Source organism: Eleutherodactylus coqui, chromosome 3, assembly GCF_035609145.1.
Source record: "Eleutherodactylus coqui strain aEleCoq1 chromosome 3, aEleCoq1.hap1, whole genome shotgun sequence".
NCBI classification, from domain to species: Eukaryota; Metazoa; Chordata; class Amphibia; order Anura; family Eleutherodactylidae; genus Eleutherodactylus; species Eleutherodactylus coqui.
Window position 1 is genome coordinate 19775773 of NC_089839.1, and position 26906 is coordinate 19802678.

General features: G+C 44.7%; 1 protein-coding gene and 1 pseudogene across 1 annotated transcript; both read right to left on the minus strand.

Moving 5' to 3' along the window:
- Positions 1-26906, minus strand: part of LOC136620487 (zinc finger protein 585A-like) — an 87669-nt pseudogene that overhangs the window by 3201 nt on the left and 57562 nt on the right.
- LOC136620484 (oocyte zinc finger protein XlCOF7.1-like) lies at positions 4998-25211 on the minus strand. The gene is made up of 7 exons (XM_066595278.1): positions 25085-25211; positions 20156-20303; positions 17286-17465; positions 17086-17209; positions 16945-17009; positions 9319-9439; positions 4998-5062 (listed from the first exon to the last, which is right to left on the minus strand). The coding sequence occupies exons 2-7, from the start codon at positions 20246-20248 to the stop codon at positions 5034-5036; spliced, it is 612 nt and encodes a 203-aa protein (XP_066451375.1). The 5' UTR covers positions 20249-20303; positions 25085-25211; the 3' UTR covers positions 4998-5033.

Here is a 26906-nt window from a genome sequence, read left to right on the forward strand (position 1 = left end):
CCTTGCTCCAGTGATGTTGCACAGGAGCTAGTACAGCTGGCTTGCTCACAAAGCGGCCAGCAGGGGGGCAGGGCAGTGCAGTGCAAGAGATTTTGCTCCTCGAGCTCCCCCGCCCCTCTCTATTGACTTAACATAGCGGCGGTTCAATACTGAACAGCAGCTATGTACACTGAACAATGAGCAATAAGCTCATCATCTATGATTTATGCAGCAGTTCAGGGGCGAGTATGTGCGTCCCGTCTAAATGGGGCTTAAGCAGGTAGTCTTTCAATAGTGAACGACTTCTATATACACATAATGGCTTATCGTTCAGTTTTCTGCATACAGAAACTTAACAACTGAACAAGTCTCTTGTCCCGCGGGAATAATTCTAAACAATAATCATCTCATGTGAAAGGGCCATCATTGTGAATGAACTGAAAACTCATGACTATAGCAGAGCATGGGACAAACGTTTGCTGGATTGTGTTGGGAAGTTCCCTATTAGTGTCGTCTGGGAATGACTTTACCCATCTGGAATGGGAATCGAGGCAGTACTCTGTCCTAAGGACAAATGAAAGACCAAAGCGAGGTCCTGGGTCTGGTAGTAACTGAAATGACCACAGTGGCGGTCATAAGTAAGCGGTACTGAGGGAGTGCCAATGTGTTTTAAAAGGCAGGTATGCCCAAAGTGGATGTCTTTTTTTTTTTTTTAAATCAAGAGCTCAGAAGCGAATGGTCAGGGATTCATCTTGCATAGAAGTTCTTGCTTGGAAAGATGTGACATTATGGTCAGAGCATGTAGAAATTAGAAAGAGAAAATAGCTACATCTGTTATACAGTTCTATTACTTGTCTGGAAAGAGGTAATGTTTTCTTTGTTCTCTATGAGATCAGTTGCATCCCAGGGGGTAGAGGTGCCGGTGTGAGATGTGTGATTGGTAGACTGTGATATTGCTGCACAAGAGAATGGGAGGGAACATTTGTCGGTTCTGATTTTGTGCATGTGTTACTTTTGTGAATCTGTGTTGTGTGAAGGGCCCGTCTATATGTTATATGGTATGTGTCTAGTTGGATGGCTGGACATAGAATTTAAGAAGCATTCTCAAACAGTTAGCCAGATCACAAGGGGTGGAGCTAGGTGATGTAAGAGGAGGGAGGGAAGTATTGCCCCTCCTAAACACAAATCAACCTAGCAGAGAAGAAGTATATCTCCATTTGACAGGAATATATATATATATATATATATATATATATATATATATATATATATATTGTTTTTGTATGCATGCCCAACACAAGTACATGGTATATTCATTATATATTCGGTTCTACATATTTTAATACTATTGAATTATAATACTAAAGCAGTAATTAGACAATTGTGTACTTAACAAGCCTGATAAGTACATTACAAATAGCCAACTAGCCAATGGTTATGGTTTTATTCTCAGGAAAATGTATCTGCGGAATAAGTTGGCGCTATACAAATAAAAATTATTATTATCTTTTTACATGCCACAAGTTCTTCCAAGGGTACCAGAGGTACTGTGGGCCAAAGTCAAAATGGATGTTGGATGATGACTTGTCATTCTGGTGGACATTAAAGTCAAACCTGGCATACAGCCACCCAACGTGAGGCAATACCCTTTCAGTGCTGCTCAGGAATTTGGCATTCATGAGCAGTTCCAGGCGGATCTAGAAAGGGGATCTTGAAGGAATGTCATGTCCCTTACAATATTCCATTGTTTCTATTGGGGAAAAAGGTTGCCAAGAGTAACCTCAAAACTTTCTCATGGTCCATGATTTCCTTGCAGTTAATACTGTCACAATTGGTGCCAAATCCCCATATGTTGTTGTCACAGGTACTGGCCAGCTCCACCTTCTTCACAGTGGTGGACTGCGCAAATGCTTCATCTTCAGTGTACCCCTAAAGAGAGTGTCCAGGTGCGTGGCTAGCACATGGAGAAGAAGAGCGTGGCGGCTGAAAGCTCCCACGGCACCCACGCAAACTTACACTTGTAGCACCAGCAAACAGTAAGGGAAAGCCTGCAGATTCCTAGTATGGGATGGCGGAAGGCAGGCTGAAATCGGCAGCAGAGAAGGAGGACAGCGACACCCTAGAACGCTTCCTCGGCACCTCACACGCCGCTGGCAATGGTCCCAAGATGGAGCTGGACCAGGAGAGACCTCGAGTGCAGGAGGCAGCATTGGCATACGAGGTTTCCACCACTAAAACGAGGTGGAGGGGGTCCTCTCTCACACACAGCAGTGAGCTATGGCAGCCTTAGAGATGACAGCGCTGCCCCACACGCCGGGGTACTCATAACATGTTCTCCTCTGCAGTCCAAAATGATAAAGGCCATTGGTCAAAACATTGCCTGTACCATTTTAAAGGATGGATAAATAACTGTTTTATGCACTGAAGCTATCCTGCTGCCATTCATATTTAATTTGGATGTTCTCCTCTGCAGAGATGGGACATGACTCACCACATCCTCCCATGACACAACCCTAGCCACCAGATAGGGGTTATAGTCCTGCCTGGACACAAGCAGCAACACAGTTGAGAATCACAGTGATAGTAGAAAGGAGAGGAGTGCTCCCCATACAGTAGCTGGTGAGGCATGAATATTCTTATTATGGCAATTCCCACTAAGGATGAACTAAACGCATTGTTTGGGAGGTTTCAGGCTTCCAACAAGCAAGCCCTGGATCTGATTAATAGAGAAGTGCAGCAAATAGGCAACAGGCTGAAACAAGTGGAGGAATCTCAAGAGGGGAAGATGGCCTTTTTAGAGTCCCATAGGCAAGCCATACAAGCTCAGGCCAACCAAATAGCCAGCCTCACTATGCAGTTAGAAGACATTGAAAATAGACACAGGTGCAACACTCTGCGAATCAGGGACCTAACAGAAGAGATTGAGTGATCCCAGCAGGAAGACTGGGTACATGCCTTTTTCCTAAACCTACTAGGTCACCCGCGTGACCAGCCAATTGAGATGACAGAATACGCACAGCCCTGGGCCCTAGAACACCTGATTCTCATCACCCAAGAGATGTGGTTTGTAGGATCCACTTCTTCAAAAAGTAAGAGGCCATTCTCTGCAAATACAGAGATAATACAGATCTCCTCACTCACAACGGAAAACCTCTCACTATTTTGCCAAACTTGGCGCTCCACACGTTACATCTGCGAAAAACCCTGAAGCAGTTACTAGCAGCGCTTAAGGATAGAGGCATCACATACCACTGGGGCTACCTGTTCTCCCTGTCGGCTAGAAAAGAGCGAAGATCTGCTGTGTTTCGTTTATTGGGATTTTTTACCCAAGTTCTTAGGAACATTCAAATTGCCTATGATTGCACTCGCAGAATGTCAGACAGCTCAGACGCTGCTCGCTCCCATGACCCATAGCAGGTCGCACAGCACAAGCAGCCTCAGGTCTGGCGTGGAGGGCAGGAGAACACAGAGGGACCGTTTTAGATCTGGAAAACCAGTGGTGTCTTTTTAGGGACTGTTCGATATAGGCCCCGGAGGTGCAGAAGGAGCTTTTTGTTCTGTGCTTCGCTTCTTCCCGTGTTCCCTCTCCTTAAGTACCCTGTCTACGTGGCCACTGTGGGTCTGACAGGTCCTCCTTGGTGAAGGGGACATCTAGTTACATCGGTGGTCAGAAGAGAGTGAGTGGGGCTAGTGGAGCACACTAGGTGCTTAGATATTTGTTATACTCTCAGTTTAAATACCAATTGCGTTAGTAATTATACTTAGTGGGCCAGACCTCATAGAGGTCATGTTGCGTTAGCACAAATGCAAATGTGTAAGTGGGTGGGGGCTGCGGCTCCCTTGTAAGGTGCTCTCTCGCTCCCCACCTAGAGTGAGTCATCGCACATACTGCGTGATTACTGGTGACTAGTCATTACTGTAATTGCAATATAGTAATATTCACAACAAATTCATTTCGTGCACAGATATATATATATATATATACACAGTGAAATAAATTAATTACCTCTGGTGTCCTAATCGCTAGCCACCGGATGGGTTTCCGGCCCTGTAAGATTCCGTCATCATGTCACAATACATGTGACGTGCGACGTTCAACCCGGAAGAGCTCAATCGTAGAGAGCTGTATGGATCTAATTAGGTCATCATTACACGCTGGAAACCCATCCGGCGGGTAGCGATTAGGACACCAGAGGTAATTAATTTTTATTTCAGTGTGTATATATCTGTGCATTGTGTTGTTTTATTGTACTTGAAGAAGGCCTGCTTTGGAGAGGCCGAAACGCGTTGTACTGAATAAAACTGTGGAACCTTTCTGCTGTTAACCTCTATTTATAGGCCTACTGGGATTGGGGGTGCTTGAGCAATAGGCACCCCGTAAAGTAAGTGACGCACTTGGTTACTTGTTCTTCTGATCCAAGATACTGCCTGAGCGCTGAGAATTTTTTCTCTTTGCTTTTATTCCTCCTCTGTCATATTCTAGGATTGGAGCTTTCTCAGGCTGCTCTCTCGCAACATATGGGATGTCTTTTTGACTGGCGGATTTCCTGCTTTCTATAATCCAAGCAGATCCAGGACATTTCCTGAATGATATCCTTTGCAATAAGCGAACATCTCATTCGTGTACTAGCTAAACTCAATTTCATTTCCCTTGGAGCGCCGCCTGAAATAACCCCTTATTTTAATAAAGGAAGATTACCCCACGTGAAGCTGACTTCTACTGAAACTTTTTGACAGAAAGATATAAAGGGCTCAGGAAACTATCTCTGAAATCCACATTTCAAAGTGTGAAAACACATACCTGACTGTCCCCACACCACACAGAAGATCTTTTGGTTTATCACATTATCGGAGATATATCATCCAGTCTCCACTCTACTCGACGAGGTGTAAAAAACACGCAAACGATTATCTCTATATCATATATAATTTAATGTGACTAAATGATCTGTTCACATTATTGGAGATATTTCATTTAGTCTCCTCTTTGTTTATTGAGACCACTTTGATAGAGAGCTCCCCGTTTGGTTTGTACCGTGCATTTTTTGCTACTGTTAACCAGATATACAGGTGTAGGACTCCTCTAATTCAAGAAAAAAAGATTATATATTATACACACACATATATATACATATATACACACACACACATATATATATATATATTATATTTATACACACATATAAGCACCTCACCTGGGTGTGAGGTTGGGGTTGTTATCCCTGTCAACCTCTAGTACATATAAAGTACCCCACCTGGATGAGAGGTTAGGGTTGTCGTCCCTGTCAACCTCGTGCCTTTACTGGTCCACCTTGGACCACCAGCCTGCAGCACCTCAGCTCTGCTGCGCTGTCACTTCCCCTTTGCTTCTAGCAGGAACTGGCTTATATGCAACCAATTCCTGCTACACCCATCAGATGTTAACCCTCTCTTTCCCTTTCCAGGTATCAGATTGCCTATTTAGCACCCTCTATAGGCCATTCTGATACTGCCCTGCTATATATATATATATATACACACTACCGTTCAAAAGTTTGGGGTCACCCAAACAATTTTGTGTTTTCCATGAAAAGTCACACTTATTCACCACCATGCGTTGTGAAATGAATAGAAAATAGAGTCAAGACATTGACAAGGTTAGAAATAATGATTTGTATTTGAAATAACATTGTTTTTACATCAAACTTTGCTTTCGTCAAAGAATCCTCCTTTTGCAGCAATTACAGCATTGCACACCTTTGACATTCTAGCTGTTAATTTGTTGAGCTAAGCTTGTGAAATTGCACCCCACGCTTCTAGAAGCATCTCCCACAAGTTGGATTGGTTGGATGGGCACTTCTGGCGTACCATACGGTCAAGCTGCTCCCACAACAGCTCAATGGGGTTCAGATCTGGTGACTGCGCTGGTCACTCCATTACCGATAGAATACCAGCTGCCTGCTTCTGCTGTAAATAGTTCTTGCACAATTTGGAGGTGTGTTTAGGGTCATTGTCCTGTTGTAGGATGAAATTGGTTCCAATCAAGCGCTGTCCACTGGGTATGGCATGGCGTTGCAAAATGGAGTGATAGCCTTCCTTATTCAGAATCCCTTTTTAACCTGTACAAATCTCCCACCTTACCAGCACCAAAGCAACCCCAGACCATCACATTACCTCCACCATGCTTAACAGATGGCGTCAGGCATTCTTCCAGCATCTTTTCATTTGTTCTGCGTCTCACAAACGTTCTTCTTTGTGATCCAAACACCTCAAACTTGGATTCATCCGTCCACAACACTTTTTTCCAGTCTTCCTCTGTCCAATGTCTGTGTTCTTTTGCCCATCTTAATCTTTTTCTTTTATTGGCCAGTCTCAGATATGGCTTTTTCTTTGCCACTCTGCCCTGAAGCTCAAAATCCCGCAGCCGCCTCTTCACTGTAGATGTTGACACTGGTGTTTTGCGGGTACTATTTAATGAAGATGCCAGTTGGGTACCTGTGAGGTGTCTGTTTCTCAAACTAGAGACTCTAATGTGCTTATCTTCTTGCTTAGTTGTGCAACGCGGCCTCCCACTTCTTTTTCTACTCTGGTTAGAGCCTGTTTGTGCTGTCCTCTGAAGGGAGTAGTACACACCGTTGTAGGAAATCTTCAATTTCTTAGCAATTTCTCGCATGGAATAGCCTTCATTTCTAAGAACAAGAATAGACTGTCGAGTTTCAGATGAAAGTTCTCTTTTTCTGGCCATTTTGAGCGTTTAATTGACCCCACAAATGTGATGCTCCAGAAACTCAATCTGCTCACAGGAAGGTCAGTTTTGTAGCTTCTGTAACGAGCTAGACTGTTTTCAGATGTGTGAACATGATTGCACAAGGGTTTTCTAATCATCAATTAGCCTTCTGAGCCAATGAGCAAACACATTGTACCATAAGAACACTGGAGTGATAGTTGCTGGAAATGGGCCTCTATTCACCTTTGTAGATTTTGCACAAAAAAACAGGCATTTGCAGCTAGAATAGTCATTTACCACATTAGCAATGTATAGAGTGCACTTGTTTAAAGTTAGGACTAGTTTAAAGTTATCTTCATTGAAAAGTACAGTGCTTTTCCTTCAAAAATAAGGACATTTCAATGTGACCCCAAACTTTTGAACGGTAGTGTATATATATATATATATATATATATATATAAAACACATACACATATGCATACACACACACACACACATCTCCCTGGGTATGTAAAGAGAAGTGTATATCCGATATAAAGACACAATTAATCAGGTGAACATTCATATACCTGATTAGTGTCTTAATCACCGGTTCTTGTTTGTATTAGCTTGTGCATCATTAGAATTCTAAGGATTATTAATAAAAGTTAGTTTTTTATCATTCTTTTTCATTGATTGGTTTAAGTGGCTAAAAGATTTTTTGCTGCCTTGGTGAATTTGTTAGATTCCTGTTCCACCATACTCTCCTAGAGTTGGATCATGGCCTTATATTTCAATCCCGCGTCATGCGTCCGCGTTAATGGACAATTGTCGCAACCAATACGGATTACTAATGGCACGAGACAAGGTTGTCCCCTGTCCTCCTTCCTGTATATCATGGTGATTGAGACATTGTCGAATGCTCTTAGAGTGAATGCTAGTATTCTGGGGGTGGGTTGGGACAGAGGGAGAACAAACTATCATTGTATGCAGACGACCTCCTGATATTTGTCACCAATCCTAGAGTGGGGCTCCCTTGTATTTTGAAGGAATTCGAGATATTTGGGAGGCTGTCAAACTTCACAGTGAACTTAAGCAAATCAAAAAATACTTAACATGAACATCTCAGCGCTTGATTTTATTTGGGGAGGCAGGAGGCCGAGATGGAATTGGAATGCCCTGGGCATCCCCAAGCAAGTGGGAGGTATGGGTATACCAAACATTGCCTTATATAACAGAGCTTCCCTGACTAAATACATTTTGGATTTCTTACATGGCAGGGATCATAAGCTATGGGTTGAGACTGAACAAGACTCAATTCCTAATAGGGAACGCAGTCTCATCTGGCTGCCAGACAGAGAGGGGCACGGGAATCTCGGATTGTCACCCCTTCTCAACAATCTGATGAGAGCTTAAGTCGGCCAGGCAGCAGCGCTGGGATTGATCACCAAGCTGGGCCCTCTTACCCCATTGGTGGGTAACCCAGATGTCATGTCCTTTTTTCGAGGCTCTTCCCTAACATCTAGAATGGCAGACCCAGACACTCAGTGTTCTGGCAGTTACTCTGTACATGAAACTGCCAGGACGGTGAGTGTTATACAGCTATGTGACATGAGGCATCTGAGAGCAATCTACACCGAAGGGGTTAAGAGAGATATTCACAGCTGTTCTATGTCTTCTTTTAATTGTATTGGTTTTGCGATTGGTCTATAGTTATATATAAGGGTAATTTTATTGTTTGTTTGTGAGCTTGACAAAGACTACAGCATGTAGTCGAAACGTTGCTGCTTTTTGTGAAGGAATAAAATCCCATCCTGAGGGATGTCTGTTTTACTGGCACCATAATCTTGCTGTCCTATCTATTTATATCTACTATTTGAGCTTATGAGAGCAGTGTGAAGGTACTATGTTCTGAAAACTAGTCATTTTCCTGCACTGTGAAGTCTACAATTGAACTGCCTTGTATTATCTGTTGCCAAGTTTTCATGTAAAGTTTATGCTGGTCTCTAACCATTCCTAGAGACCCGAGGTACTAAGAACTGTCTGAGACCGAATTTATTACCCGACGAGGCTCATAACGATGTTTGTAGGAACGGTGGCGTCACGCGTGACAACTCCTGTTCTCCTGTTTAGTGGGCATTCCCTATTCTAGGGATGTCCCAGTGGCCTGCAGTGATACTCTGGCCTTGGCTACATGTTTTTCTCTCCAGGAAGGAGCATGGCAAATGCCGCCATGACAAGCCTGCACTATACCCTCCCAGTTCCCCACATATGTCAGGTGTCTGGGGTCTCCCTACGGGATGCTGCACCATACTATCCTAGCACTTCCTCCAAGTATCTACATTGTATGCAGACATGAGGCCTATGAATGGCTTCCGTTTAACAAGACAGGGTTATGTACCCTTGCTTGGCTTACAGCTGACACCTTTGTATTTCCCCACGATGGTCTGCCATATATGGGAATCCCTAAACACACCCTTTGCAGAGATCAGCATATTTAAATGCTAGTCATGGGTTATCTCCTGTGTTTTGGCCAAATGGGCGAATATGCAGCTGAAAAATCTGACAGAACAAATGTAGCACAAAAACATTGCAGGTGATGAAAGAGCAGAAGATGTGACTGTTCTCTGCATTACTCCGTGGTTACTACTCACCTGGACGGGTGTCTGTAGGAATCTCCTCCTTCCACCGCTCATCACCCCTCACATTTACCTCTTCTTTTACCACTATGGCTGCAGCATCAATATTCTTCAGATCATTACCCTGAGGGAAAAGCTGGGAAACAAATACTGTAAAAGTCAGACAGATGTAGAGGAACGTGTTAGATGAGCGGAGAAGATGGGTAATTAGCATAATGACCAGTAATGACAGGACAGCAGTAGTTATATGAGGGAGCCAGCTGCAGGTCTAACTTACATTTCCATACATAGTAGGAAGGAACAGTGAGATGAACGACTGTTGGAAACCTTTCATGTATAGGAAACCCCAGAATTCTCCAGACGGCCTCAGAACTGCTGATGTATCGACCACTTTCATATAATGTGATCTCATCGCTATCATTTACAAGACCAAATGAAGCCCGGCCGCTGCCTTTATTACCATATTTACATGTATTGTATAGATCTTACAGAACTGCAATACTCTATGTTATATATGGGCAACAAATGTAGGTGAAAGAACAGGATTATTAGGCCCCCCAGTGGTTATCTAGGGTTACACATTGATTTCACCGGTGAAACCACCGTCCTTCGGAGCTCTTCGCTGGCACTGGGGTATCTGTCGTCTCCTTTGTGTTTTTCAGGAGGGTCGAGGATACCTTTTGCTGCAGCGACCTCCTTTTATTCAGGGCGCATTGTGGTTTAAATTACCGCAAGGTCCATGGATCATATTGGCCTTGATAATTTCATGGAGGAAAGGATCTTCTTCAGGTTTTGGTATCTCCGCACAGATAACATTGTGAAGGCTGTAGGCCTAAAGGTGGGCTAAAAAGACTCCATGATGTCTCTCTTGCGTGTCTGTTATAATACTTCGTTAAAAACATATATATTTGTATGCTCTTCAAAGTGAAATCTAGCATGTTTCGAGGCAAAAGTTGAATAATCCAGCTGAAGATAGTAATTAGTCCACCCTAAAGTTTCCTGTCTTGTGTTCTTATCTTAAGATATTTCTTGCCAAAACTTAATAACGAGCTTTACAGGAATTGTATCAAGGACGAATATCTGTAAAGAGGAGTACAGCTGATAAGAAACTGATATGCATTAAGAAACTGCTTTGTATGCATATTAATTGTATTTTTAATTGTATTTGGCATACAAAGCCACTCGCTTTGTAAAATCCTATGATGAATGAGCATATAGCGTAATAAACCAGAATACCACACACATAACACAATCTGTGTGCCTTTGCGTTCTCATGACTGGTCATACCTCTGTTATTTGGAGCCCGACAGCATATCAGAAAACTGTTGAATTTCCCTAACAAACTTGACGCCCAACTGTAAGGATCAAGATGACAGAAGGATGATCATTGTACCTCAATTCTCAGGCCAAGGAGGAGAGCAACCTGGAACCACAGACTGAAAAAGAGCGCTGTACATGAAGACATTATCTTGCCTATCTGATCTGCGCTTCTTGGTTGATCTTTCTCCAGATCTGAGGGTAGGTGTGCATGCTTCCTTGTAATACTTCGACTCCATAAAAACCTACAGGCCGAGTATGCTCTCTGAGTAGTAACAGATTTGCATGATAGTGGGTTTTTGTTTCTGGTTTTGATTAGTCCTATATTTAGCCTGTAAAATATGGGAAAAGCCAAAATATAGTGACGACCCATTTAACCCTTTAATCGACCTCTGAAGAGCACGGTGTAAAACCAAGGAAGCCATAATAAAAGGGGAAAAACAATAAGTTTAGGAACCCCTGGGAAGCCTCTTATAGGTATAAGAAAAGTAGTAAAGGCGGAGGGAAGAAGGGTGGAGGCTAAAAGAATAGGAAAGTAAAAACCAAACAGACCAAGGTATGCTTCTGTTTTGTCCTTATTGCGTGATTGATTGAGATAAGCTGAACTGATCTGTGAAACCTGACCTCTAGGATACAAATGCCAAACTTTTAAATTCCTATCTTGTATCTGTTTTCTCTCAGAAAGTAAATGAAACATCAACTGATCTACCCTGTGCTATTAGGGGAATAAAAGAATACAGGCTATCTATAAATCGATAGATGGTAAGGAACATTTAGCTAACTTAAATGAATTTAAGTCCCAAGGTCCAGATGAATTACATCCTAGGATACTAAAGGAAGCAGCAGAGGTAATTGCTTAGCCGCTCGAAATAATCTTTGAAAATTCCTGGAGAATAGGAGAAGTCCCAGAAGATTGGAAAAGGGCAAATGTTGTCCCTTGTCCCCATCTTCAAAAAAGGGAAGAAGGTAGATCCAGGAAACTACAGGCCTGTGAGCTTAACTTCTATACCAGAAAAGATCTTTGAACAAATTATTAAAGAGCATGTATGCAAGTACTTGGATAAAAATGGAGTAATTAACCCCAGCCAGCATGGGGTTGTAACAAACAAGTCATGCCAGACTAATTTTGTTTCCTTCTATGACAGAATCACCAACTTGGTTGATCGGGGAAATGTCGTGGATATAGTATATCTTGACTTTAGTAAAGCATTTGACAAAATATCTTATACTATACTCATTGAAAAAATGAGCAAATATGGGATTGGCAAGGGAACTGTTAGGTGGATTCACAACTGACTGAGAGATCATGCTCAAAGAGTGGACATAAACGGCTGAACATCCAAGTTGAAGAATGTAACAAGTGGGGTACCACAAGGCTCTGTCCTAGGCCCAGTGTTCTTCAACATTTTTATAAATGATCTGGAAGAGAGAATTGATGGAAAACTGATCAAATTTGCCGACGGCAAAAAGCTAGGAGGGATAGCTAACACTAGGGAAGAGAGAGAGTATTCAAAAAGATCTAGAAAAGTTTGAACAGTGGGCAGCGACTAACAGAATGGTGTTTAACAAGGAGAAATGCAAAGTCCTACATCTGGGCAAGAAAAATGAAAAAAGCACATACAGAATGGGAGGAATTAGACTAAGCAGCAGGACATGTGAAAAAGACTTGGGTATACTAATAGATCATAAACTGAACATGAGTCAACAATGTGATGCCGCAGCCAAAAAGGCAAACACAATTCTGGGATGTATTAAGAGAAGCATAGAGTGTAGATCACGTGAGGTAATTATCCCTCTCTACTCTTCCTTAATCAGACCTCATCTGGAATACTGAGTTCATTTCTGGGCACCCCACTTTAAAAAAGACATACACTACCGTTCAAAAGTTTGGGGTCACCCAAACAATTTTGTGTTTTCCATGAAAAGTCACACTTATTCACCACCATGCATTGTGAAATGAATAGAAAATAGAGTCAAGACATTGACAAGGCTAGAAATAATGATTTGTATTTGAAATAACATTGTTTTTACATCAAACTTTGCTTTTGTCAAAGAATCCGCCTTTTGCAGCAATTACAGCATTGCACACCTTTGACATTCTAGCTGTTAATTTGTTGAGGTAAGCTTGTGAAATTGCACCCCACGCTTCTAGAAGCATCTCCCACAAGTTGGATTGGTTGGATGGGCACTTCTGGCGTACCATACGGTCAAGCTGCTCCCACAACAGCTCAATGGGGTTCAGATCTGGTGACTGCGCTGGCCACTCCATTACCGATAGAATACCAGCTGCCTGCTTCTGCTGTAAATAGTTCTTGCACAATTTGGAGGTGTGTTTAGGGTCATTGTCCTGTTGTAGGATGAAATTGGTTCCAATCAAGCGCTGTCCACTGGGTATGGCATGGCGTTGCAAAATGGAGTGATAGCCTTCCTTATTCAGAATCCCTTTTACCCTGTACAAATCTCCCACCTTACCAGCACCAAAGCAACCCCAGACCATCACATTACCTCCACCATGCTTAACAGATGGCGTCAGGCATTCTTCCAGCATCTTTTCATTTGTTCTGCGTCTCACAAACGTTCTTCTTTGTGATCCAAACACCTCAAACTTGGATTCATCCGTCCACAACACTTTTTTCCAGTCTTCCTCTGTCCAATGTCTGTGTTCTTTTGCCCATCTTAATCTTTTTCTTTTATTGGCCAGTCTCATATATGGCTTTTTCTTTGCCACTCTGCCCTGAAGCCCAAAATCCCGCAGCCGCCTCTTCACTGTAGATGTTGACACTGGTGTTTTGCGGGTACTATTTAATGAAGTGCCAGTTGGGTACCTGTGAGGCGTCTGTTTCTCAAACTAGAGACTCTAATGTGCTTATCTTCTTGCTTAGTTGTGCAACGCGGCCTCCCACTTCTTTTTCTACTCTGGTTAGAGCCTGTTTGTGCTGTCCTCTGAAGGGAGTAGTACACACCGTTGTAGGAAATCTTCAATTTCTTAGCAATTTCTCGCATGGAATAGCCTTCATTTCTAAGAACAAGAATAGACTGTCGAGTTTCAGATGAAAGTTCTCTTTTTCTGGCCATTTTGAGCGTTTAATTGACCCCACAAATGTGATGCTCCAGAAACTCAATCTGCTCACAGGAAGGTCAGTTTTGTAGCTTCTGTAACGAGCTAGACTGTTTTCAGATGTGTGAACATGATTGCACAAGGGTTTTCTAATCATCAATTAGCCTTCTGAGCCAATGAGCAAACACATTGTACCATTAGAACACTGGAGTGATAGTTGCTGGAAATGGGCCTCTATTCACCTTTGTAGATTTTGCACAAAAAACCAGGCATTTGCAGCTAGAATAGTCATTTACCACATTAGCAATGTATAGAGTGCATTTGTTTAAAGTTAGGACTAGTTTAAAGTTATCTTCATTGAAAAGTACAGTGCTTTTCCTTCAAAAATAAGGACATTTCAATGTGACCCCAAACTTTTGAACGGTAGTGTAGACAAAGTGGAGCAAGTTCAGAGAAGAGTTACAAAGATGGTGAGCAAATCATGTCCTATGAGGAACGGTTAAAGGATCTGGGAATGTTTAGCTTGCAAAAAAGAAGGCTAAGAGGAGACTTAATAGCTGTCTACATATATCTGAAGGGTTGTCACAGTGCAGAGGGTTCAGCCCTGTTCTTATTTGCACAAGAAAAGACTAGAAACAATGGGATGAAACTGAAAGGAAGGAGATACAGATTAGATATTAGAAAAAAACTTTCTGACAGTGAGGGTGATCAATGAGTGGAACAGGTTACCACGGGTGGTGGCGAGTTGTCCTCCAATTGAAATGTTCAAACAAAGGCTGGACAAATATTTCTCTAGGATTATTTAGTGAATCCTGCACTGAACAGGGGGTTGGACCCGATGACCCTGGAGATCCATTCCAACTCTACCATTCTGATTCTATGTGATTTAAGTTACATAGTAACATAGTATGCTAGGCTGAATGAAGACAATGTCCATCTAGTTCAGCCTGTTTCAACCCCCTAATGGATCCAGAGGAAGGCAAAAACCCCAAGAGGCAAAAGCCAATTAGCCCATTTAGAGGAAAACTCCTTCCCGACTCGATAACGGTAATCAGAATAGTCCCTGGATCCACCTTTGATAGTTCCTACCTGAATGTAAGACCCGGAACAACAATCCCGTTGGTCACCTAATGTCTATATCCTGTAATATCATTCTACTCAAGAAAAACATCTAGTCCCCCTCTTAAACTTCTTAATGGATTTTGCCATCACCACGTCCTCAGGCAGAGAGTTCCACAGTGTCACTGCTCTTACAGTAAAGAACCCCCTTCTATGTTGATGATGAAACCTGCTTTCTTCTAGACGTAGAGGATGCCCTTTTGTTACCGACGCAGTCCTGGGTATAAACAGATCATGGGAGAGATCCTGGTATTGTCCCCTAATGTATTTATACATAGTTATTTGATCGTCCCTTAGCCGTCTTTTTACCAGGGTGAATAATTCTAATTTTGATAGCCTCTCTGGGTATTCCAGTCCCTTCATTCCATTTATTAATTTAGTTGCCCTTCTTTGAACCCCCTCAAGCACTGCAACATCTTTCCTGAGCATCCGTGTCCAGAACTGTACACAGTATTCCATGTGGGGCCTGACAAGTGCCTTATATAGTGGGAGGATAATGTTCTTGCCCCTCGCCCCTATACCTCTTTTAATGCACCCCAAGACTTTATAAGCTTTTGCAGCAGCTAACTGGCATTGGTTGCTCCAGTTAAATCTACAATTCAATAGTACCCCCAGGTCTTTTTCCATATCACTTTTCCCTAGCAGTACCCCATTTAGTGTATATTGGTAACATCAGTTTCTCCTGCCCATATGCATAACCTTACATTTATCCACATTGAACTTCATTTGCCATTTTTCTACCCAAGCCCCCAGCTTATCTAGGTCCGTTTGTAGCCGAACATTGTTCTCCGTTGTATTAATTATCTTGTATAATTTTGTGTCATCTGCAAATATCGATACTTTACTGAGCAGTCCGTCTATCAAGTTGTTGATAAATATATTGAACAGAATGGGGCCTAATACTGAACCGTGTGGCACCCCACTAGTGGCCCAATCAGAGTACGAACTATTTATTACAAACCTCTGCTTTCTATCTCTGAGCCAGTTCTTTACCCAGACACACGTTGTTGCCCAGCCCGAGCTGTCTAATTTTATATATCAACATATTATGTGGCACGGTGTCAAATGCTTTAGAGAGATCCAGATTAGAGATGAGCGAGCGTACTCAGTCACGCCCCTTTTTCGCCCGAGTACCGCGATTTTCAAGTACTTCCGTACTCGGGCGAAAAGATTCGGGGGGCGCCGTGGGTGAGTGGGGGGGTCGCAGCGGGGAGTGGGGGGGAGAGGGAGAGAGAGAGAGGGCTCCCCCCTGTTCCCCGCTGCTACCCCCGCGCCGCCACGCCTCCCCCCGCCGCCCCCGAATCTTTTCACCCGAGTACTGAAGTACTCGAAAATCGCGGTGCTCGATCGAGTAATTACTCGAAACGAGTACGTTCGCTCATCTCTAATCCAGATATATACGAGATCAATAGACTCTCCCAGCCTAGAACTTACTTCAGTTATTGAAGTGAGACTTACCGGCCTGTAGTTACCAGGCTCTCTTTTGGACCCCTTTTTGTAAATTGGAACCATGTTTGCAATGCGCCAATTCAGTTGTTTCAGTGCAGAAAGAAGCTTCTTTTAGGGAACTCTTGCACTAAAGATTTATCGTTCACACGACTCAACAATGACAGAGTTTGCTCATTCGCTCGTTCAGCTTGTTTATAGAGTAAATGTGAATGACTAAATGATTGCTGTTTACCTGCAACAATGTGTAAATAAGTGAACAATGATTTTTATGCCTGCATATAAAAAACGAGAAGCAAACAAATTCTCGTATTTTGTCCAGTCTTTGGCCGTGTTTACACTGAACGATTATCGTTCAAATTCGAATGATAATCGTTCCATGTAAAACCCCCTTTAGACCTATTCGGTATTGTTATACTTATTTTACACGGGATGAGAACTGCACAATTCTTGTTTGCCTTCTGAGCAAATGAGCTGCTAACGCCATCACCAGCACATCCCCATTGTTTCGCATTCCTATGTCACACAGTGAACAATCAATGTTTAAACTGCAGGACCAGTGCACAAGCCGCCCATTCTTGTTCGCCATTCAGTCGTTTTCCGTGTTTAAACTGATTAGTCTCAAAGGGTTGGGGACAATTTGGTATTGAATGCAGAACCTTCAGAGCCTTCTACAGATTATAGGGAGTTTCTCCACGTACCGGATAATCCTGTGGATGGAGAGGACTGGGGCGGCTCTCTGGTGATGTCCTCTTACCGGATCTATCTGTAAGACACACATACAGTGACTGGACTCCATCTTCAAGTACTTAAGGTCATGCGTACTTCTATAGGTCTATTACCTTGTGATGTGAGGGGCTGCTGATCCTCCATCATGACCTCCTTGTACAGATCCTTGTGTCCTTCCAAATACTCCCACTCCTCCATGGAGAAATAGACGGAGACGTCCCGACACCTTATAGGAACCTGACAACACAATATACAGTCATCCTCCACAGCCCTCCTGTTACTGTATAATGACCCCCATTCCCCGCAGTGTCACCTCTCCTGTCAGCAACTCAGTCATCTTGTGGACATGTTCCAGGATCTTCTGCCCATTGAAGTCCTCATGTATCAGGTAGTGAGTTGAAGGCCGCATTTTTGGGCTCAGGGTTCTTCCATGACCTTCAGACACAAAGTTCTGCCAGCGCTCACTAGAGGTCTTCTTCACTGCTGTGTAATCCTGATGAGAGACGGACTAATAAATGGTGTTACATACATCTACAGAGTCCCTCACCTTCTCAGTCATGTCCATCTGTTAGCATATAGAAGAACCAGCTTTTGCCCTTGACCTCTTCCTCGTGAAATTCGTATTAAACTTTCTAGATGCTACAAATGGTAACTGTCTTCATAATTATTATGTTGCTAACCCGTCGCTAATTAACTTGTTATAAACCTTTATCTTTCTTTATCATATATCTTTGGTGTTTATTATATAAACCATTCTAATAATCCCTGTATTATAATCCTATTAGTGAAGGACATCTTTGTAAACTACATTCGTAGTATCACCTTCAGGTACAAGGACAACCAGACTGCAGGAGGAACTCACTCTGGAACAGCCACATAGAACTGACCGGGTGAAAAACAGCGATTTATTGATTGTCATTGCAAAGAAGACCATGAGGGGGAACGGCAGGCTTTTGAACTCAAATGGGTACTCAGTGGGTATTAGTGGTATTCGTGGTATGAATACAGTTTCCCCTTTAGCACATCCAGTGATTACTGTGGCCTCAATAACATTTCCACGGAGAACGTATTTGCAGTCTGGGGCCATTATATAATTTTGGAGGGTTTGGGTTCCTTAGTAACATAACTGGTGCGCAAACCTTAAAAATGAGGTTATACTGGAGGGAGACCGGCTGGGGTAATGGTGTGTAGGAATTCCACAGGATAGTTTACTGCATCATCAGTTTGTAGTACTGAATCTGTAGACTTGTATTACATTTCTTTTCCTTTTAATGATTTCAACAAAAGATTGTTAATAGCAGCAACTGTGCCATTTTAGGGAGTTAAAAAAAAATTATATTATATTATATTATATATACATATACCGTCAAGTGTAGAGTTTTCTTCTTCTTCTATTTTAAGTAACATCTTTGAAAAATGCCCATCGGAAGCGTCACCTCTGAAGAGAACTCTCACATCTGTTATTATGGAGAGCTTCTGAATATGAGGCCTTCCAAATATGAAGATTTTAAACATGTTCTTACTTCATCGGCTCGTGTTCCCCTGGGCACGATTGGTAAAGTTTAACTGGACAGTCTCCAGCTAAGAGAACCGTAACACCCCCATTAAGCCATCATTTGCCCTTATATCTTTCAGCATTCTACTGGGCGCTACAACTCCATCTTTATGAGCCATATAATATTCATCCCATACTACAAGCTTTGTCTCTTTCAGCACCTGCACCTTATTACTCTGCTCTGATATGTTGCACAGAGGGGTCTCTATATGCATCAGATTTAAGGGCAATCTAAAAGCAGAATGAGCCGTCTTACCTCCATCTAGTAATGTGGCAGCAATGCCAGAAGAGGTGACAGCCAAGGCTATCCCACAATATTTCCATATTCTGGAATGTAGTAGATTTATGACAAATGTTTTGCTGGTTCCCCCAGGAGCATCCAGGAGAAATATTTTCCCAGTGCGCTTCGCAGTACTTTCTAAACTCTGATTGCAAGCTGTTCTTTAGTTACCAAACGTTATAGACACTACTTGTGCCCAGAAGATTGTGTTGTAACTATTCTCTCTAAGGTATTCTGTATTGTAAGTCTGTATCCTGTAGGTTGAGGTTAGCCATAGTGTTCTATACATTGTCCTCCCAAAGACAACACTGCGTCTTCACTAGAAATCGGGTATTCTAAATTTCATCTATAATGCGGTAAACATTGTCTTGCAATTCTGACACTATATGACACTTTATGTCCTCCGACATACTATCCTTGGATTTTTCCCAAAGACATAAAGTGTCTGATAGTTACAAGATATCAACAATACTGAGAAAGTTCCCGTAGTCTGAATGGAGAATCAGAAGGAGAAGGTTCTTCCATAGAAGCATTCCAGTGCTTGTCATCCTGCAGCGAGCCTAGAGCCTCACAGACTGATTGTTATGTCGGGAGAACAATACCAGTAACGGTCTTCAAATCCAAGTCTTTATGAAGTAGAAGATGAAAATAATACCGTAGCACTCCGGGTTATCAGGCTGGACGGTGTACTCTGTGCCAGAAGCTCCCATACAAACTTTGAAACCCCTTATTACACCCTTAGGCCGTCTGCACACGGACAGGTGAGATTACACATGCGGGATCCCACAACGAAATCCGACCCTGTGCCCAGCCAGTGACCCTTGTGTACCTGGCCGATGGTCTTCTAAACTGTACAGTGGATGGCCCGACCGTCATGATGGTGTACATGCGTAGTATTGATTATGCCACGCCGAGGAGGATTGTGGAAGGGCTGCGGATCAGGCAGCTTCCATTGACTTCAATAGAAGCCGACCATGTGTAGTCCGAACAGAATCACAGCATGCTGTGATTTCCCCACTGCAAGCAGAAAATCGCAATCGATTTCCGCTTGTGAAGATGAAATCACGTTTTGCCATGGCATGCTATGGGCGGTATTTGCTGCTGAATCCAGAGCAGATGCCCACTCCGGATTCAGCAAAGTAAACCCGCCCGTGTGCAGGCGGCCTTAGGGGTTGAACTTCAAAAACTCCTCTCTTAGTGGATCTCTGCATCATACAAAGAAGCTTCTGTCCAAGTTTCATGTTTTTAACCTCAGTAGTTTCTGCTCTGCATTGATGAATCAGTCAGTCAGGACATTTCATTATACGTATAGATGATGTCATGATGTGACGTCATCAGAATCTCTCACCTCCCCAGTAAGCTGATAGAGGATCTCTAGGGTGAGATGTAATAGACTCTCTGCCATCTCCTTCCTCTTCCCATCCATCCTTGGCAGGTTCATCAGAAAACCTCTCTCATATGGAAGATCCCAACAGACGATACTAGGATGCCGGAGCCTGAATGGAAAAAAGAGGAACGAATGTAAAAACCACAAAAATACCTTTTATGGAGATAATAATGACAAAGCTTTTAGGAGATACTAGGGGCGGGCGCACACCAATTTCCTTGCGGATTATGCGCACATAATAGGTGGTGAATGAAGTCAATGAAAGTACATTCATTTTCACTGATCCACTAAGACTAGCAGTTATATATTGCGTATAATACATATGTACAAAAAGAACGCATCTTGTCCTATTTTACCGCATATTATGTGTGATAGCGCCCGATTGTTCTCTATGTGTGTGTAATAAATGCTGTACATACGCAAATACATTACGTATCTGTGGGGTTTATACGCAACGCCACTAAGAGGGGGAAATGTTAAAAAATGAAACTAGTCAGACTGCGCATGACAGCAGGCGTGGGATACTATACAGCGCCATGCCTGCCCACCGCCCGCTCTCATGGCAGTGAAGCGCTGCGTTATACATGTGGTATATTACGCATACGCTCGTGTGAGCCGCCCCAAAGTGTAGATGTTGTATTCTCTCCTTGTACAGATTTATGGGGTGATTACAACCTACAGCGCTGTTACTTGGGGGGAACACACAGAGGAGCCATTACTTTGTGAGGATGAAGAGGGACTGCTAGTACTTGGAAGAGACACACAGAGGGACGGACATTACTTGAGGGAGACATACAAAAGGAACTGCTATCAGGAGGAGGAGCATCATTACTTGGCGGGGAACACACAGGAACCGCTATTACCTGGGGGGAAGCACCATCACTTGGAGGCAACACAGACAGACCATTAGTACTTGGTGGGGATTGACAAAAGGAGCTACCATTACTTGTGGGAGATGTACAAAGGGACTATTATTATTCAGGGGGAGCATCACTACTTGGGGGAACATACAGGGACTGTTATTACTCACAAAGGGAGCACTATTTGGGCGGAGGAGCATTATTAGTTGGCAGGGACACACAGTAACAGCCAGTACTTTGGGGAAATGTACAAACGGACCACCCATACGTAGCGGGAAAATACTATTACTTGGGGGAGCACAGAGGCGAGCGCTGTTACTTGAGGATACACATAGACGTGTGAGAGAGACCATAGTGTCTATTGGACACCATCTTGTTTCCCTTCCATACTCTAACTTACTTAACGCACTTGTAGATATATGGACTTGGTCTTCGAGATGTAAGTAGAACTCTTAATTATCTGCTTTACTTTGTTTGATCTTCTATATATTTGTCAATGTCTGTTTGTTGGAGCGTCACGCACAAACTATATGACTGACTGACATGACATTCTGCACATAGTATAATCTCGCCCCGGAGAAGGTTAAAGGCTGAAAAAAGTCAGAAATGTCGTTGTCTTGGCAACCTTATTTGCATTTTTTAATGCAGCAATCCCCAGATTTGCTTCCACCAATGGATTCTACAGACTCGATTTAGTATTTTTGGCTATTTCCAACAAGTAATTCCCACTAGAAGAGTTAGACTGAGCGCTGAACATTTGTGCTTCAGGTTTGCAGTTTAGCCCAAGTCTAACCCGGCCCATTTTGTCCTTCCTAATTCCGCCTTGGATGTCCGTGTGGATAATGATCCGTCCGCAGGCAGGAATACATGGAGCAAATTTATGAACCTCCGCCCTCATTTATCAAAACTGTCTAACAGTAAAAAACAGGTTTTGCTGCCCAGAGCAACCAATCACAGAGCAGCTTTCATTTTATCTCACTACTAAGATGATTAATACTGTTGCCATAGCATCACCGCACAGCTTTGATTTTACCTCAGCTGTATAACATATAGCAACCAATCACGGCGCAGCTTTCATTTTCCCTCAGCAGAATCACAAATGAAAGCTGAGCTATGATTGGTTGCTATCGGCAACAAAAAATTACACATTTTAATCAAATCAGACCGGAACTGGGGATTTGTATACGACACAAATAGATTTTGTGTTTTAGATATAAGATCCCGAGCAGCAAATTAGCTGTTGGGGCAGAAGTTATTTATGATCGTGATGGAAAAAGCAGAAACGTTGTCTATCAAGGGGCCTCGCAGTAAAAGTTATATAATAAAATGTTAAACGCCAGGTTCATTGAATTTGTCTATTTTAAGTTAATACATTAACATAACATTTATGCCTATGTCCTAATATCATCTGTTCTTACTTAGAATGTCATGTGTTTGTTTTGCACGCGTTCTGTATCAGGTACCCAGGCTATCCATCCATCCATCCAACCATCCATCCCTTGGCTAAGTTTAGGAATACTAAGATCTAGATTACCAATCATCAATCTCTAAATCAGGCGACCTTTAGACTCGCTCCAATGTATTTGTCTTGAGGCGCCGTGTGGCGTGTCAGCGATTCTCCGAGCTGCTCGAATTGTAGGCCGCTAATACTTGGGGGAGAAGTACAGAGGGGCCCCTAATACTTGGGGGAGACGTGCAGAGGGGCCACTAATACTTGGGGGAGACGTGCAGAGGGGCCACTAATACTTGGGGGAGACGTGCAGAGGGGCCACTAATACTTGGGGGAGACGTACAGAGGGGCCACTAATACTTGGGGGAGACGTGCAGAGGGGCCGCTAATACTTGGGGGAGACGTGCAGAGGGGCCGCTAATACTTGGGGGAGACGTGCAGAGGGGCCGCTAATACTTGGGGGAGACGTGCAGAGGGGGATGCTAATACTTGAGGGAGACGTACAGAGAGGCTGCTGATACTTGGGGGAGACTACAGAGGGGTGGCTGTTACTTAGGGGGGACACAGAGGGATCACTTACTTAGCGGGACACACAAAAGGATCGTCGTTACCTAGGGGGGGTACACAGAAGAATCAACGTTACCTAGGGAGGTACACACAGAAGAATCACCGTTACCTAGGGTGTGTTACCACAGTTGTGTTAACATGGAAGCATTTAGAGCTAATAATGTAAGCTCAACAGGAAAATTAACCATAACCCTCCAGGTCAGCCAAAAATCAATACAGATGCTGCTAGGACCTTCAAGAATTCAGCCAATCGGGAGCTAGGGGCATTCCTCCATGCAAGCCCTGTCAAACCCTTAGCTTCCGGTAGCTTCAAGGTACAACAGTAACCACAGAGGGATCGTTGTTACTAAGGGGAGGAAATAAAGGGATCGCTGTTACCGATATTATTGTATCTTGACGCCACTGGAAGCTAGAGGTTTGACAGGAGAAACGCCCCTCTCACACCCCCAGCTCTCGACAGGTAGAATTCTGCAAGGTCCTGGAAGGTGCGCGTCAACATACAATAATACTCATACAGGCGGCAGAGCTCCCAATGCGGTTCTGTGGCGTGCACGCCCCAGCGGCGCTGAGATGTTGGGACTGCCGGGTCTGTCTGCTGCCTTCTGCCACACACCTTGAGGAGGCAGCGGTGTGCGCGCCCCACTGGCGCTTAGATGTGGGGACCAGCGAGTCTCTCCGCTGCCTTTTGCCACACACCTTGAGAAGCTGCAGGCACGCTGGGAGCTTAGACATCTGGCGACCGCCACCTGTCAGTGCTGCCTTGCATGGGGAGGTCTGCCACTTGGCCAGCTGCAGGGTGCACCCAGCTCAGTTCCTGCTCCTGGCTCTTCCATCCCCCCCACCAAGGACACCGTATATCGGCTCGGCGTGAAAACCGAGCCGATATACGGTCGTCTGAAATAGTCCTAAGGTTGTACTCCCTCCTCAGCTTGTCAGACACTGACTCCAAAGACCTGCAGTCTTTTATGCCCCAGTAACAGGGTCAGTGCCTACAGCTGAGCTTTCTGAGAACCAGGCTGAAGTTATGTACTGGACTGCCACCCTGTCCAGACTAAGAGCCTGGGAGGGAGATATACTACATCCACAACTTCACCCTTTAACCGCCTACAGGGGGGACACCGAGGGATCGCTGTTACTTATGGGAGACACCGAGGGATCGCTGTTACTTATGGGAGACACCGAGGGTTCACTGTTACTTAGGAAGGGGGGGACACCGAGGGATCGCTGTTACTTGCGGGGGGGGGCAGAGGAATCGCTGTTACTTACAGGGGGAGGGGCAGAAGGATCGCTGTACCTTACAGGGGGAAGGGCAAAGGGATCGCTGTTACTTACGGGGGAGGGGCAGGGGGATCGCTGTTACTTACAGAGAGGAGACTGAGGGCTCGCTGTTACTTAGGGGGGACACAGAGGGATCGCTGTTACTTGCAGTGGGAGGGGCAGAGGGATCGCTGTTACTTGCAGTGGGAGGGGCAGGGGGATCGCTGTTACTTACAGAGAGGAGACTGAGGGATCGCTGTTACTTAGGGGGGACACAGAGGGATCGCTGTTACTTGCAGTGGGAGGGGCAGAGGGATCGCTGTTACTTATGAAGGGAGGGGCAGGGGGATCGCTGTTAATTATGGGGAGACACAGAGGGATCGTTGTTACTTACAGAGAGGACACAGAGGGATCGCTGTTACTTAGGGGGGACACAGAGGGATCGCTGTTACTTAGGGGGACACACAGAGGGATCGCTGTTACTTAGGGGGACACACAGAGGGATCGCTGTTACTTAGGGAAGGACACGGGGGCCGCTATCACCTTGTCAGGGGCACAAATAATGCTTATTACTTCGGGGTACAGAGGAGCCATTACTGTGTAGTGGGGATTATTACTGTGTTCGGGACTGAATTGGGGGTTATACGTGTCTTGGGGCCCCTCATCTTATAGGACCCTAGTACAGACCCCCGCTCACTGCAGAGACGCAGCATTAGCTACACGGCGCACATTACAGGAGCCGGACATCGTACTTACCTGGAGCAGCCGTGTGCTTACAGGACCTGTGGTGATGTCAGTCGTGAGTGGTCACATGATCAGCTCAGTGTATCCAGGACTGTTGGTTGGAAGGAGGTGAAGCTTGTGTGTGCGGATCAGGACGGAGTTGTGTTATTGGGCCCCCGGCCCACGGGCGTGATTTCGCCGGTGAATCATGCTATCTGAAGCTTTCCATAGCGCCGCCACTTATCCACTAACAGAGAATCATTGTGATTCTCCACTCACAGCTTCAAATTCGTAGCATGCTGCGAATTGCCGCAGTTCTCCGAGGTCAGCCTATCTATCAGATAGACTGACAGCGGAGGTAGGTCTGCCGGCTCCTGCTCCCAGGCGGCGGCTCCCGCTGCGTAGATCCGCCATGGATACAGCAACGCCCGTGGACAGGGGGCCATATAATCACATGACACACACACATATACACACATATATACATACAGGGGCGGAGCTACAGTCTCATGGGCACTGATGCAGAAGCTCAGCTGCAGACACCCCGCTACTCTGCATGGCTACCAGCTGTGGTCAGCCCGCTAAATACATACATATATACTATATGCACATACATAATCAGACATGTCTCTCTGAAAGCGTCAGAGGGCTCCTTTAAGCTACTAGCTGTAACCCTTTCCCTGCTGGAGTGGTAACATGCTCCTCACACAGAGGGGAGGCAGTGAGGACAGTTAGAGGTTAAAGGGGTTGTCCCGCGAAACAAAGTTGGGGTATACACTTCTGTATGGCCATATTAATGCACTTTGTAATGTACATTGTGCATTAATTATGAGCCATACAGAAGTTATTCACTTACCTGCTCCGTTGCTAGCGTCCTCGTCTCCATGGTGCCGACTAAATTCGCTGGCGGCTTGCTTTTTTAGACGCACTTGCGCAGTCCGGTCTTCTGCTCTGAGCACGAGCCGCTTCAGTGTGCTCGCCGCTACAGCTCTTCTGCGCAGACGAGCTGTCACTGCTCGGGAGCGCGCTGGAGCGGCCATTCTGCTACCACCCTCTGTTAGAGGAAGGTGCAGAAACTGGAGCCGCCCAGCCGAGAAGCCCAGCCCAGCCACCCAGGTAAGTGATGGGTGACGGACTGACGGGGGTGACGCGTGACTGACTGCCGCTGTGGCCCCGGAGTCTACCGCTGGGCCCCGGGGCCTAGCGCGGGGGAGCCTGGGCCTAGCGCGGGGGAGCCTGGGCCTAGCGCGGGGGAGCCGGGGCCTAGCGCCGGTTACCTGCTGCCTGGCGGTGGGTGACTGGTCGGCCGCGTTCAATCCCGGGGTCCGGTCGGCGGCTGCGGGACGTCTGGTTGTCAGGGAGACAGCTGGTAGCGTCTCGGGAGCGCGCACGTCGGGCTACAGCAAGCGACGGGAAAAGAGGCGGTAGCCATCTTGGGGAAACTTTTTATAAGTTGCTGAAACGCTGGAACTGTAAGTACAAACCAGCTAGAAAAGTCATTTACAGGGGGGCTTAGTAATGTATGCTTAATTAGGGGGACTGGGCAAAAAACAAATTTCACTGCTTCCTCGAGACAACCCCTTTAAGGGTTATTCAGTGTAAACATTCCAGGCCTGCTGAGCCCTGCAGCATGTATATCACATATAGCAGGTCCTGGAGAAGGACACATTACACACTGAGCCCTGCAGCATGTATAGCACATATAGCAGGTCCTGGAGAAGGACACATTACACACTGAGCCCTGCAGCATGTATAGCCCATATAGCAGGTCCTGGAGAAGGACACAATACACACTGAGCCCTGCAGCATGTATAGCACATATAGCAGGTCCTGGAGAAGGACACATTACACACTG